At 44.5% G+C, this 15,750-nt stretch overlaps 1 protein-coding gene across 1 annotated transcript; it reads right to left on the bottom strand.

The window, feature by feature from the left end:
• Positions 1 to 5,263: 5,263 nt before the first annotated feature.
• Positions 5,264 to 10,026, bottom strand: LOC112987114 (transmembrane protein 174). The gene is made up of 2 exons (XM_026106826.2): positions 9,360 to 10,026; positions 5,264 to 8,412 (listed from the first exon to the last, which is right to left on the bottom strand). The coding sequence occupies exons 1-2, from the start codon at positions 9,986 to 9,988 to the stop codon at positions 8,310 to 8,312; spliced, it is 732 nt and encodes a 243-aa protein (XP_025962611.1). The 5' UTR covers positions 9,989 to 10,026; the 3' UTR covers positions 5,264 to 8,309.
• Positions 10,027 to 15,750: the final 5,724 nt, after the last annotated feature.

Genomic DNA, 15,750 nt, shown 5'->3' with positions numbered 1-15,750 from the left:
ATTCGTTGTTGCTACAGTTAAGGGAAGGCTCTGCAGATGGGATTTATACTGCAGCTTCCTCCCTTGGTTCTTTTCTAGCACCAAGCACATCCTAAAATGGATAGGATTTAAAGGCTGAAAAATTAAAAACACACAGGAAGCTTTAGACATTTCATAGTACTGCCTTTATTCATTCTAGCAATGACCCTATAATCATGAGCCTTTAAAGATTCATTATATACTATGTTTGCACAAATAGAGGCCACATTCAAGGATTTTAAAATACCAGAGTAAAGTCCATACTTGGTGTGACTGGTCTGTGATGATAGACTATGTACATGTTTGCACAGCTTTTACAGATAAAACTCATTCTGCTTGTGAAAAATGCCATCTGGTCAAGAACAAGCCCCATGCAAAGGTGCTCTGTACCCCCTGTGGTCTACCTGGAAGTCTGCTGTCTTCCTGAGCAGGGCAGTCCACGTCCAGCCAGCTTGGAGGGCAGGATCTGCCTGTCTGCAACAGAGCACAAAGGCATACAAGTCTCTGTAATAAAGCAGTGCTGGTCTTCACAAAAGGCTCAAGAAATGTCTGAAACTCTGATTTAGAGGGCAAAATCTGGGGAATGGGAATATGTAAGCCTTATTTGAGCAAATATGGTAAAAATAATCTTCTTTTTCTCCTAATGCTTTGTCAGGATTAGTAAAACCACACTGTTCATGGATTACACATATACAAACTTGGAGCTGTGACTTTGTCTACAAGCTATGTGCCTTCTCTATTTATAATAATGTGTTCATCTTTGTCAGTCCATTTCCATAGACGATATTGCAGGGAACTGCTGTTTCGTGGCAAAAATCCTATTGTATCTTTACAGTTCTGCAGAGATTAATTTCTGCCAAAGTCTTAATGGTTTGGGTTATTTCTCCCCTCCCTTAAGATGGCATAAGCAGAGGCCAGACAACTGATTGTTTAAAGAATAAGTCTTGAAAAAGATAACAAAGTAGTTACCATGATGAATGTGCTGTGGCACCTGCTGTCTTGCTAATATTTCACTTACTATCTACATAAATATGGAGTGATAACATGTTCAATGATAAAAAATAAATGATGATAAATCAAAATGAGGAAGAGGTGCAAACTGCAGCCTTCTCAAGCAGATAGCCATTGCCAGACCTCAGAGTGAGGCAGTGCTGTGTGAACTGAATAGCCCTGGGCATCCGTTTGCCCCCCTGCACTGGGCTAGTGCTGCAACTCAAGGTTGAGGCAGAGGAGAAGAAAGAAGGAAAAGCCAGAGAAATAGGGAGCAGGGGGATCTATGTGTCATTAGGCATGTCTGTGGGAAGGAAGACCCCCATCCTATAATGGTTTTCTCCATGTGTACTTCTAAGTCCCAGCATACTGCCCATTTTCTGGTTCAAAACTGTGCAGCTGGCCAAAGGGAAGGGAGAGACCGCCTGAGAGGGCCTGGCCACAGCGAGGCTGGGTAGGTGTCCAGGGACATGGACTGCAGGAGTATGTACATATCTGATGTGGGAGGACAAAGTGCACTCAACCTGGTCAATGTTGCCTTGAAAACTGTTGTGGCCAGTTGCTGGCTGGGCTTGGATTGCATAGCAATGCTCATCCAGCTCATCCGGATGGGCCTCAGGTGTCCTTGCTGTCCCTGGAAGTTAGCGGGCAGGAAAGGGAAGGGGTGAGGGAGCTTCTGGTGTGATGCATTGCCTGGTTGCTCTCTGCGTGGGGGAGGGCCAGCCATCACTGCCCGGCGGTGCCCCCCCCCCCCCCCCGATGCCGGGCTGCCTCAGCTGCCCTGTTCCCTCAGGGCAGTGGGATGCAAATGGGTCTCCAGGGTGCAGCATGGAGGCAAGGGAACACTACCTGAGCGGTATATGCTTGCGGGGTATGTGTTAGTGACCAGGGTAGGTCTCGCCTGAGGCATCTCATGTGTGGGGTCCTGCACCACCTCCTGTGGGACTGGATTCCCTGGGGGACGGACAGCCTGCAAAGCCCAGGGCACCACCAGCCCCACAGCCGGGCTGTATAGCCCCACACCGAAGTGAGGGAGAGGAGACAGAGGAAAGGGAAAAAGAAGAAAGACACTCCAAGCAGCAGATAGCATTAGCACTGAAGCTACCACCGGTTTTTAATTTCATTTTAGTTTTATGGTTAAGAGTTTAAGATGCACTTCTATTTCTTTTTTTGGCAGTCACCTGCTTGGACTGCATTATTCTTTAATATTTCCTTAGCTACATTTTAATGCTGACAAAGTCCTGTTTACCTTAAAGCTAAGCTCTTCATACTTACTATCCACTAAATTGTAAGGAAACAGAAAGCTGCAGCTAAGCAAAATATGAAAATATTGGGCAGTCTACCTAGGGCTAATAAATTAGCATGCCAAGTTCCCTAAGTAGCAAGCAGATTTTTACATACATATTGATGATTCACTTGCGAAAACAAACCAAAAAAATCCACTATCTTTTAAATGAATCTGACACAATATAAACAAAACAGAAAAGCAATAATCTCATCCTAGGATTTGTAAACAGTATGCAGCAGCTACTCTGCCACAGCATATCCCATGATATTTGCTAAATAGCATGGATAGTAGCAATCAATTGCCCATTACAGTTGCCACACCTGGCACAGATGCAAGCAAACGTGGCATTACTGATCCCCCTCGACCCTGTGCTGCGATGACATAGGAGCAGCGAGGGCATGGAGGGCATGTGCTGATTGTTCACACGAACGGAAGAGCCGTTTTTGTCTACTCCCTACGGAAATACTTGCCCATCACTTTGCAAATGTTGTTCAGGATGCCACAGATCTGCTGCATCTCAAAATTAGATTCCAAGTAGTTTGGGAGGTGGTGACGCCTCACCCAGAGACCTTCCAAAGGCATCAGTTTCTTGAGAATAATGGCAATGTCCATCTGTACTGGGAGAGGCTCTCTCAAGAGCTGGTAGCCAGCAGCTGAGGCAGTCCTCCTCTGTGGGTCTGCCCCGCTGTGTGGGACTCCTGCAGCTGCTGCAAGTCACCTCAGGCCAGCAGGGCACTGAGGGTTTCTAAATCGGCATTTTAGTTTGGATCTGGCACTTTTTTGAAGAGAATCACCCTACATCCGCCCCTAAGCCTGCATTGCATCACGTCACAGGTGCTTTTGAAGCGTATGAGCTGAATAATTTCTACTGGGTGAAAATAAACCAGAAGACGCACTCCAGGAGCACAGCTAGTGCACTGCAGTTGGGAATAGGCATTCAGTCCACAGGACTACGTCTGATATAAACCTGCTCAACACACTGCCCTCCCACCACCCCCCAGCCTGTCTTTCTCACCTTACAGACCCCCTGCCACTGAGGAGCGCTGCCTGGCTGGTGCAGACACAGCACGATGCCACCCGGCTGTGCTCTCTGCCTCTCCCAGAAACACCGCTGCGCGCTCGGAAGCAGAGCGGCAACAGGGACATGCAGGATGTCCTGCTGACGTTATCCACTCTGACAGCTAAAGTGCAGCCAGAAGTGATACTTGCATCATACACACATTATCTTATGCGCCGTAAACAAACAGCACGGCCCAGTCCTTCGCAAAGGCCTGAGCCACGGGCTCCCCCCACGTGCTCACGCAGAGAGCGGTCTGTCCCACGGGATCGCGGGGCGAGGAGGAGGAGGAGGGTCCGTGCAAGCGCACCATGCAGCATCTCCCCCAAGCTGAGGTGCGCCCGGATGTCCGCTCCTCCGGTGAGCGCTGGGTATTCAGCTCTGGATGGATTTTACTGGGACTGCCACCATAGGTATTTTTTTTCTTGAACAAGCCAACTATTGGAGGCATGTGAGAGCTCAGTGTGCTTTTAATGGCATTTCTAGCATTCATAGTAAAGGAGAAAAGCTTGAAGATGCGCACTCTAATGGTTCAAAATCCAGATGGCATAATAAAATAAATTTAGCATTTTATTATTTATCAAATGCTGTGGTCTTATAGCCAAAGTATTTCGGGAGCTTAGAAACTGCCCTACTGCAGAGGTGATAAACACGCCTTACCGACAGCGCCAACGGCGCAGCTCCCGCCGCCCAGCGCGGCCGTTACGGCACCACCACCACCTCCCCCGCGGCCGGAGGCGCTTCCCGCCGCGCCGCCGGCTGCAGGCGCCGCTCGCAGGCCGCTCCCGCCAGCCGCGCCGCAGCGGCGCCCTCTGGTGGCTGCCGCCGGCGCGGGAGCGCGGCGCTGCGGGGCGGCGGGAGGGCCGGGGCGGGGGCCGGGCGGCGGCCCCGGCGCAGCGCCAGGTGGCGGCTCTGCGGCGGGGCGGGCGGGGAAGCGGCTCGCCAACGTGCGGCGGCGCCGTTCGCCGCGAGGCAGCGCAGCGGGCAGAGCCGCCGCCCGTGGCCCGGCCCCGCGGGGAGCGGCGGGAGCGGCGCCCGCCTGTAACGGCGCGGCGGCCCCGGCCTGAGGCCGCTCTGCGTTACCAGCCCTGGTTACTGTTTTTTGTTTTACTTCTTTCTCAGACCCCAGTTTTCTAAATCCTGATGCCGTTTCCACATAACGTGTTTAGGATTTCAGCAGCGCCTCAGGCTGTTCACCTCCTTTGGAGCACCTGTGTGTGCAGGCTCTCCGCCGGCGTGCGCGGGCCCGCGCCCAGGGGCCTCGGTGGAGGCCGGGTACGGCCGGCGGCAGCAGGTTTTGCGAGGAGGCCCAGAGCGAAGCGGCCCCTTTGTTCCCCCGGAGCCTCGCAGGTGCAGCAGCGCTGCTGCGATGCTGGAGAGCGGACAATAACCAGATTTTACCTGTTGAGAAATTAGCAGCGGACAATAACCAGGTTTTACCTGTTGAGAAATTAGCAGCCTGCAGCTGCATTTGGCACGTGGCGTTTAGTGATCTGAAGTAGCTCCCAGAGTGCCCATGTTCAGCATTTTTACTGTAATACACACTACTTGGCTTTAAATCGATAGACGCAACCCTACCAAATTTCACAGGTTAACCAGCTTACGGTCAAAATCTTGTAAATGGGGTCATTTAAGGAAACATCCCAACGACCCATTCAAATATGCATGGCTGAATAATCACATAAAACACTGTCACTGCAGCTAGAATTTAAGGTGCATCTCACTGAAATAATGTGTTGTTCTGCAGGTCCGCAATAGCACTGGCAGTTTGGGAGAAGGTGATTTCATTTAAATAGATTCTGACAGCTGTAGTTTAAATGGCAAGCAAACTGAGCAAAATTTCAAAGATAATCTTCCAGGTGCTTTGAGGATTTAAATCAGGATAATCAATGGAGCTGTGCCAGTTTACCTGGGTTGAAGATCTGGCTAAATATGTTTATTCTTTCATTCCTGGTAGGACAAATAAGCGGTCAGAGTGCTCAGAGTTGAATTAATGTGACAGTTATATCACGGAGGATACAGTAAAAAAACAACAAGCCTAGAGATAAAAGGTGTTAAAATGAAAAGATGAAAGTGGAAGGAGGAAGGAAGAGGAGAAACAAAAGCTTTCACAGAATATTGCCATATTCTTAAAAACAATAATTGGCAATCAGAATGGCAGAGAAATGTCATCAGGCTGGAATTTTTCAAATAATTATACAGCACTAAAGCACTCCTATAGAATCGGGATGGAGTTCATCTGATGGGTCAAGACTGTTTTAATATATAATTATTTAAATTTATTTATTCACCTTTCTCTCTAAAAAAGAAACCCAAGGCTCTTTCAATGAACTTAGTGTCTACAAAAGTAAACTTTAAAACCCATATGTAATGTGCAGTGCAGCCTTCTGGATTTCTCACATTTGCCCTGACAACATGATTTGACATCATAAAAATAAAGCCATGATTACCCCATGAAACATGCCTTTCCATGCATTTGCAAAAAAAAAAAAAAAAAAAAAAAAAACAGCAAAAAAAGTCTGTGGTTTGTGACTGAAGGCATTTTCTTGTTGCAAGGGAGGGGGATTAGATAGAAAATTAGATCCTGCAATTGGATTCATCAAGCCTGACCTCTGTGCTCCTGCAGCACTCGCTGGAGTCAGCAAACTACGTACTAAGTGCAGGGATCTGTCCATGTGGAACTAACTGGGGATTTGGGACCTTCCAGTTTCCTGCTGCAGAGGATGAGTTCACCTCTGTGTAAAGTCTGGAAGACGAGCAGGAGATTTCACAAGAGAGCCTTGCATTTATTTTTAGACCTGCTGATCTCTCACTTAATCCCGTGGAGATCATGCTGAACACAGAGTACCTGCCTTTTTCCAGCTAACAGGCTGCCCACTAACACCAGGCCTTACTGGTGCTGAATTCTTTATGCCACATATTCCTCTAGTGAGAAAAACCTTGCGCTTGGTTAATAATCACTGTCTGGTAGATGCTGCTACCGTTGCTAATCCAGCTTTGAGTCAGTTTAAATGCCCTGTCCCAAATATAACCTCTATTGGTGTCATTTCCAGCACTGGCGAGCACAGCACTTACTCTAGCAGCTTGCTGTTTCTTGCGCCCCTCCAAAAAGGCTTAATTTCTTGACATGCTCTAAATAAGCAGGACAGGGAGGTCAGTGTGCATCTGGAGCTCCAGGCAGCTGGCGCACGGTCTGAATGCATCCCTCCATCCAGAGCTGTGTCTCCTGATGGCTAGTGAGGCTGCGTGGGCACTCAGTGGGTTCCAGCTGTGCAGCCAGCTAGGTCCCGTATCTGCCTGCGTGCTCTCAGCACCAGACTCCTCCAGCCCAAAGCGCCTGAGCGTTCACAGACCGCGTCCGGGTGTGCTGGGCTCTGTGGCGTGTTAGCTCCAGGGGGCCTTTCTGGCTGCACTTTGTTTCTGAGTGCAGGAAGTCCTCACAGATTAACGACAACTGGCTGGAACTGAAACAGTTGTGTTGGCAAATAAGAGAAAGTTCACGTGTTCAGAAATTGATTGTTGCCCTCAGCTGTGCTATTCAAAGCCAGGAGACTGGCCTGAGTGCACACCGGCAGCACAGCTCCCTTGCTTTGCACTGTCACCATTGCCCTCTAGCAGCGTTTGGCTTGAGCCCTTCAAGGGAGATAGGCAGGAAATACCTGCGGGGCTCCTGCACACAGTATGTACTGGCTTGTGCAGCTGTGTCAGGGCACTTCTAGACACACTCAAAAGCTGAACTTTAGGCATGTGTGGAAATAAAAAGTAAAAATGAAAAGACTCATGACATTTTCATTGCCCTGGCATTTAGACCACCTCAGCAAGGCTTTTCAGGACCACTACTCTGGATTGTAAGATTTTAGAGCTCCATCCTTTGTTGGGTCTGGCTGCAAATCCATTTGTGGATACAGTGCCTGGAACCATACTGGTCTTGAGAGGAGAACTTGAACATGAAAGTTCACTGAAGGATGAAGTTACTTGGATGCTCTAGGGGGACCTGCAGTCCCAAGTTGTGTGCCTACGCCCCACATGCAAAAAAGAAGAGCCCTCAAGAGGGCTTGCACCACAGCTGTTGCTCTGCACTGAGGGTGCAGCAGACAGGAGTTGTGGCTGTTAAAGCCCTCAGAACTGGTTGGACCACAGGCCTCTGTCAAGGCTTCAGGAAGGTGCAGTTTTCATTTAGGGCATTAAGCTAATAAACATTAAGATTCTTGCTGGGAGGTGGGTTTACATCCCATCGGGCAGGGAACAGAACTGAATTTGTAGTGGCTGCATTTTGGATGCATGCGGAATCTCGTAGATGTCCGTGTAAAAATGGGCCGAGGGCACAATTTCTGCTTAATCTCTATTGTAGGATGCCCTGATTCATTCAGGGAGCTCGGGGTGCATACCTGACTGGGTCCTGCAGGTGAACCAAGCAGAGGAAGTCTAATCTGTGTACTGGGCTTACTCGTGAGTGAGCTAGGCTGAGGAATTAGACAGGATTAAGATGTTATAGGCACTTTGGCACATCAAACCTTTGGGCACTTCTGAAATTTCCCAAGCAATTAAGAGGCAAAATAGCTCAGGAATAAATCAAGTGGTTTCTAATGATGAGGAGCAATCATGACCTTCTACAAACCCCTTGTGCATTCACAGCTCACACTGATTTCAGTAGGTCTGAAATTCAGGCTCCTTGTTTAGGAACCCTAATATGGATTTAGGTCCCTGAGTGTAATAGCTTTGCTATTAAGCTGCATAGCAAAGGGCTAGCGAATTCTGAGGGAGAAAAAGAAGGGATTGGTTAAATGTGAGAAGGAGTTGGTTAAATGTCTTCAGTGATACTGAACTCTGTATCAGGACCAAGATCTTGTTCACACTTGCTTAGCCTGCAAGTGTTTAGAAAAAAAGATACTTGGGAACTAAAAAGCTGACATCTCTTAGAAGTGCAGTCCATTGTCCATCCTTATTTTATACTCTTCATGAAGACAGTGGGTATATTTCCTCATAACGGGGAGGGGACAGGTCATCGCAGGCATAGTCTTCTAGCGATTCTTCTGGCTCATCAGAACTATCTTCTGACCTGAAAATAGAAAGAGGAGCTGGAGCAGAAAGAGAATGTAACAAACACAAAGCATAGCAGCAATCTCATTGCTGTGTCCTGTCATCCTTATCCAGGCAAAGCACTTCCTGACTTCAGTGAGAGTTTTGCTTGAGACAATGCTACAAGGTGAAGTTTTACTGCAATCCAACCATTTGTTGTATTCTTTGTGTAAAGTGTAATAACGTCAAGATGTGACCTGCATTTGCATGCTGCCTGTGTATGTCACCCATGGTGCTGAGGACAATGGGTTCGCCAGCAATTTTTCAAATACACTTTGATAAAGGAACTAAATGAATTATATTCTAGAAAGTATATAATTAAAAATAACTATATAAATTATTTTATATCTGATGAAAGCAGTTTCACACTGTTCTGTAATATCTGTGATCTGTATATACCCCCAAAGTAGGAAAAAAATAAAGGTTGGGAGGTTACTCCAGTGGCAGAGGAGAGTGCATAATTAGCAGAGAGAACATCTGGTACGGAACTGATCTTTCGTTGCAAAAACAGTGTTTGTGCACTGGGTCTTGTACTGTGATTCTGTTTAGGTGGAATCCTCTGTCCACACATATAACCTTCTGGTCAGGAGTCATCAAAAGATAGTAAGATAAGCATAAAAAAATCCACAGACAGGAGCTTATATAGTAATATCTTTGAAAATAACAAGAGATTTAGTACATTGAAAATTGAAAGGGATTCATAAGTGATTTTAATTTGGATGAAAATGCTTCTCAGAAAAAGTATGTCTCCATAGTTTTTACCCTAGGAATACTACTAACAAAGCAAAAAAAAAAAAAAAAAAAAAAAAAAAAGTCTGAAGAAATAACACCCTGCAGTAGCATTTGTTTCCTTTGAAATCATACTTAGCACTTAAAAATATTCAGAATTCTGTGTCCAAGTATACTAAGGCATTTCAGAAGACATACCTCTGAGTCCTTGTGTCCGCTGTCAGATAAGTAGCATAGTTCTCGTCCTGTGTAAAAGCTGGGTTATCGAGAGTGTAGGCAGGGCAGAACTGAGGAGAGTCTGGAGTAGGAATTGGTGAGGCACCGGGCGAACCAGCACCGCAGCAGCTGAGCACGGGGTGAAGGTAGGCTGGATTCACAGCAATGCCTTCCTGGGCTGGGTATGGTGGAGGAATATACTGTACCACTGTAGCACCGTGGAAAGTTATAGGCTGGTTAATTCCAGTGAAAACAAAAGACTGCCCACTTGCCATCTGGTCAATGTCTGATGTATTTTCATCTCTTTCTTTACAGGATTTGCACGTAAGCATGTTGAATTTACAAACAGCAATCAGAATAAAAGTCACCCCGACAGAAAGCAGAATAGGCCCTAGTAACTGAGTCCATTCCAGGTGAGTAATGCCTTCATACTTTATCCATCCCATCACAGTGAATGTGATCCCCACCAGCCCCAAAAACACACCTGAAAAGAGCAAAGTGGCACCAGCTTTATCACCATCTGACACCAGGACATCAGATCTGTTAGGCTGATAAGGAGTGACAGAAAATACATTCAGGGAGAAATCTTCTACATTGTTGTTCTGCTCCATTACTGAACGTATCGTCTGCCTCAACAGAAAGAGTGTTTGTAAGGGACTCTGCTGAGCATATAAAGTCGAAGGTTCAGGTTAATTATACAAGAACTTTGTGCGTGTATGGTTAACAGGGTCCATCATGTGAAACAATAAACTTTGCTTAGAAGAATAAAGGTCTGGGAAGTGAGGCTTGAAGTGATCCTTGAAGTGATCGCTTAAGACTTCTTGAATTACCACCAGTGCTTGCAAAACAGCTTCACCCTTGCATGGTTACTTGTGCCTTTGTTTATCCTCTTCTTTAATTTGGCACCCACTGATGCTTCCTCACTCTGCCCATGCCAGATGGGAGAGAAAGGAAGCTGCAGACACCACAGCTTTTCCTGGGCCCCTGCCAGCTGATGCATCCAACATATGGACAGCATACATTTAGTCAATAGCACTGTGATGACTCACTCACTCACTCACTCTCTTTGGGCAACCGCTCTCACAGCCCAGATCTTCAGGAAAATACATGACCATCATGGTGAGCGCTTCACCGTGTTCTGAAGTGTGACACTTGTAGCCGTGTCTGGACCTGTATTGCAGCTCTTTCTGCAGTGCAGAACTTCCGTGGTTGAAAAATATCAAAGTAAGCTTTCTGGTATTTTGCCAATAAGGGCTAGTGGGTTGAGTGGGAGAGTAAGCAGAAAAAGGGTGGTGAGTGCTGAACAGCCTGACAGGTTACAAGAAGAAAGTTCTTTCAGGCAAGCCAAAGCTTTTCAGCTGTATGAAGGTAGCATAATTACTCTGCAATTTCCTCTTAATGGTGGACATTTTTTGTTGTGGAATCTCCACCCCTTCCTTAGAGTTTAGGCTGAGCAATGCCTGCCTTTCCTGGATGGTGTACAGTTGCAGGAATGAGAAATTGTCTCTTGCAGTGTTAAACCTGGTAAAGCAAGGAGTCTTGTCCTGTAAGAGAAGTTCTGTGTTCAGAAGTACCCAGCATATTTATTTTTTATCACAATGAATTGTTCTGTCGAAATTCCTTTCTGACAAAAATGTTTGGCTAATAGATTCTCCATTTTCCCTTACCTTCTGGGACTTCATGTTTGAAACTGGCACTGCAATAATGGTAGGATTAATACAATATCCTGGCAACAGCTAGTTGTTTGTAGTCTGCACATACCCAAGCTGTTGGCAGAAGAGTGTTTATTCCTACAGGTCTCCTTTTTCTCCTACTGAAGTAAATACCACAGACTTCAGCAGGATCAAGCCCGAAGTGAGGATACACTAGGATTGCTTATCTATATCTCATATAGTAAACAGACTGATTAATTGGATATTGAGATTTTCTGTTTCCTAATAGTTTCAAACTAAAGCAATTGCTGTCAGAGTGTTCTGATAGAATGTCTTTGTATAACTCCTTAAGGAGCAAAAATCTTCAACTACTCAGTCTGTTTTGATTAGCATAGCAGGGGAGTACAAGCAATACAGAGATTAATCCTCAGGTGGTAGAATGTATAATGCTATTTTCTGCTACTAATAGCTCTGTGGAAGCAAGTTTATCCTGGAATTTAAAAAGTAAAAATAGCCCTAGATCTAGAAAACACACCTTTTTTCAGACTGCTTCTTCAAAATTAGTAAAGGTGCCTTTAGTCTATTGTGCATGCTTATCTGTGCATATGTGCATATATGTGCATGCACAGTGTGATAACAATTCAGTTCTGAAATTGACTTCTTACAGAATTCAGTGTTTTCAGAATTGATGCTGAATGCAATTGCAGATGTATCTTTCTCTTCTCATTTGTCAGCAGATGGACCTTGAGGAATATTAGTGCTGGACTCCTTAAAAAGATATCTGGGAAGTTGCCAAAGTCAGTATTATGGCTGTTCCTAAAACTCTTCTGTTACTGAGGGCACCAACAAATTTTCCTACAAACGTACTCAAGATCAGGCCTTCCCTCAGAACCAGCGCTAGGGAACGTGCTGTGCACCACTTGATCAAAGCATTACGGCGCAGAGTGTAGTGGTTTCATGTTACTACAACTAAATGAAAAAGCTCTGAACTGTTAGATAAGCTCTCATTATGGGTAATTATAGCCAAAACGAAGTCACCTCTATATTTGGTAAACTAAATGGAATGAATGTCTGTTATTGCTCTCTGCAAGTCATTTTTTTCCATACCATGAATCATTCTTGTCTCTGTTCACTGAATCTTCCAAGTTTTCCCACATCCTTTTTAAAGCAGTATTATATCATTATAGCTGTCTCACTAATGGCATATACAGATGTAATCTCACCTTTGTACTGTCATTGATTCAAGAGCTGCACAACCACTATTTGCAGCAGCATTGTGCTGGAGCACTTCTTCAGTCCCACACAATGATCCCTAGATGCTTGCTGGAGTCAGTGTGTTCCAAGTCATGTGTTGCATTATCTCATGGCTTACATTCTTTGTCACTGGCCTAGGACATATCTTACTGGTTGTCAAGCAAGTGGACTGTATAACTGGAGAGTACAAGTGATTTCTTCCAACACCGCTTGTCACTTAACTTTGAAAATGGGATGAAAAATATTTCTCAATATTTGGTGCAGTTGGATCTAAATTAAAATTCCACTTTTCCTTGTAAACTGCATGCCTTTGTCTTTAGGATGTAATATACTCTAACCCTTCCCATGTTTCTCCCATTGCATTACCGTGCTGCCTTCAGGTAGCTCTCAAGGTCTAAGAGATTACCAGATCACATTGATTTTTTAAGGCCAATACTTTGCTTTGCTGAGTGAATGGATATTCTGGGAACTCACTTAAAGATGCTGATTTACTAAATGAATCCCTTTTATCTAGAATAACTGCTAAACAAATTGAAGCAGTTTCGTAAAACCTAATGAATTGGCCTGAGTTGGTGAGATTTCTAAAATCTTTCTGATTTAGTTACAGTATGATTATTATGTCATGCAGAAGATTGCTATCAGTTTTGTCCTGCAGACAAATGGAAGACTACATCCCCACTATCTTCAGGTGATTCCCTGGCTCATTTCAGGATCTTTTTTCAAAATGGGTGTTGTTTTCAGATACCACTGCAGTTTTGTTCCAGTCTGCTTCAGGGACCTTACGCCTGAACCCAAGCCTCTCAGTCTAGCACTGCTTTGCTTTCTGTTCCTCAGCATAATTTTCCGCCACTAATGCAGTCTTCCCCTGCCATGCTTGCTGTTGGAAGCAGATTTTCTGTAGCACTCTGCACTTTCTCAATTCTCTAACCTGTTTCAAGAGTCATCCTAATATACACTGACAGGCCTTCACTTAATCCTTTTTTTCCTCCTCACCTTCTGCTATTGATTTTTACATAGTTGTTCACATTGTAAGCTTGTCTTAGTAAGGTTATATTTTCTTACATGCCTGTAATATAGTCAGGGACCTAGTTATAGAGCATTAAAAAGAAGCCATATAAAATAAAACTAAGTTATATTATGGTATTGCACATTGATCAGCTTTTAAAAGAATAGGTTCAAATCATCACCCCCCATAATGGGATATTCAGTTATAGGAAGATAGAGCAGCCAATGATTCTATTGAGAGGGACTTTTTCCTAGAGGAAGTATACTGTATTTGGCATCTGTAGTGAAAGATATGAATTATGTGTATTAAACTAGTACCTAAAGAACAGCCATGAGCAGGCCCCGTACCACAGCAATGCCAGCCTCAAAGAGTGAATATGCTGAAATGGGCAGGTTCAGCCGGCAGCCCAGAACCATATTCAGCCTACGAGGTGTTTTTATCTTCTCCTAGGGAATGCTACCTTGTCAGCAGGCCAGCCAAATTGAAGATATTTCCATAAGTAGGTACGTAGATTCATGTGTGTGATAGGGGAAGGAGCACAGATCTAGATGAAAGCTGGCACATTAGCTGCAGAAACACAGAGGTATTGACAGAAGTATCTGCCCGGACACAGAAATGACCCATGAGCATATAGACCATGACCATCCCTGTTCTGAAAGATATGATGGAAAAGGGATGGTGGGAGAGACGGAACAGAGCAATGAGTGAGGATAGCAACACCCCCCTTTCCCATGGAAGACTTTAAGGAAACAGCAAAGGACATGGGATTTTATTTAGAAGTTTGACTAATGGGAAAGCAGGAATCAGAGTTTCTCCTGTGCTTCAGGAATCTTTCAGATCTGCCTCCCTAAGGGCAGATCTACAAACCACAAAGGGCCAGGATGGGGGGGCGGGGGGGTGGGGTAATCTAAGAATGTATATGTGCAGCTGTCCTAATAATGCAGCATCATTTTAGAGACCTGTGCAATTTCAGTTTTTCAGATGAGTTAGTTTTTATGTTTTCTAAGTGGTGGTGATGCAGGAAGAAAGATTTATCTTAGGGAAGAGGCATCTATTCATATATTTGTGAATCCTTTTCATATCAAATGGTTGTAGTGTTCCAAACAAAAACAGAGCAATGTCAGTGCAGTCAGCAATGAAGATGTACCTTAACTTCACCTACAGAGGATAAGCAGTCCTTACCTCCCACTTTGCCTGTTTAAGTAAGTGGGAATCAGTAACCAACTTGATTTGCTCTCTAGCATTTGTATGTCAAGTTAAGCACTTTAGCTAACCTTAGGGCAGAAAGGGGGTTATAGCACCATTAGTGTGATAGTAAAGTATGTCACTTCCTCAATAAAAATGCTATTCAGTATTATTTTAAGCTACTTTTATGGTTTTACAAGGTGTTGCTTCCTTTCTAATATGGACATTTCACCCCTACTCCCCCCGTCAAAAATTCCTCTCACTAATGCTGTTCATCCAGTGGCAGTCATCAGTGGTGGAGGCAGATCTGCCAGCCTCTTAATCGCATTCTCTAACCTTGCTCAAATAGATGTTGACAACGCAGTAAGCAAATACTGTTGCCCTGGCTGTGTTAGTTCTCTGTGTTAAGCTGGTTATGGAGATGCACCCAGCACATCCAGTGAATTTTAAAGGAATGACCCTCCAAGCAAAAAAGAAAGGATGCTTACACAGCTGTAAGTTGAACTATTTACTAAGTAACCTCTCAAAATGATATACAGAGAAATTCTGTATTCAAGCCTCTTTTTTTCTAGAGGTAAGTAACACCTACCCCTCTCTGTAAATTCAGATGTATTCAGTTGACTGGAGAGTCAGGCCAAGAGCTTTAAAAAGCATACTTTTCACAAAGGTTGTTTTTTTAGAAATGGAGTGATCCATCCTGGAGATTCTGCAGTAGAAGGTGAAAACACAGTAACACTGGAGAAAAATAGGAAGATTGTGTTTCATTTCCAGAGGACTCAGCTCGGAGTCAACTTATTTTACTTGACTTGTCTGGTCTCTTGGGTACACCTTGTGAACAACTGAATGAGCACAAAAGGTTAATAACATTACAGGTAGGAATCAGACATGACTTTTTTTTTTTTTTTTTTTAAGAAAAAAAGATTACAGCATACTTTAAAAACAAAGCTATCTCTGTTTTCATTAAGCACTCATTGATTTTTTGGCTTTTCAACAAATGAGTGCTCATCAGTAATGTAAACAACAACACAACAAAGCCCACATGGATCTTTGTCTTCATATGATTTTTCAGGTAAATACCCCAGCTTCTGCACTCATATAACAGCATGACAGAACCATAATCAGAGAAAAGTTCCTTTCACATCTGCAAGGCTTTGTATGCATGAAGCATGCAGGTGCCCACTGTAAGAAACCAGGTTAGGAACACAAGCATTAAAAAAAAAAAGAACAAAAGAAAAAGCAAACCATAGCTTTGATTCGGAAGGCATTTAAGGAACAG

Source organism: Dromaius novaehollandiae, chromosome W (genome assembly GCF_036370855.1).
Source record: "Dromaius novaehollandiae isolate bDroNov1 chromosome W, bDroNov1.hap1, whole genome shotgun sequence".
Lineage (NCBI taxonomy): Eukaryota > Metazoa > Chordata > Aves > Casuariiformes > Dromaiidae > Dromaius > Dromaius novaehollandiae.
This window is presented reverse-complemented; position numbering and strand designations above follow the sequence as displayed.

Coding starts and splice junctions, on each gene's coding strand:
- LOC112987114 (XM_026106826.2), bottom strand. CDS start 9,988: ATGGAGCAGAACAACAATGTAGAAGATTTCTCCCTGAATGTATTTTCT. Junction 8,413..9,359: donor GCGGACACAAGGACTCAGAG/GTATGTCTTCTG, acceptor TTCTATTTTCAG/GTCAGAAGATAGTTCTGATG.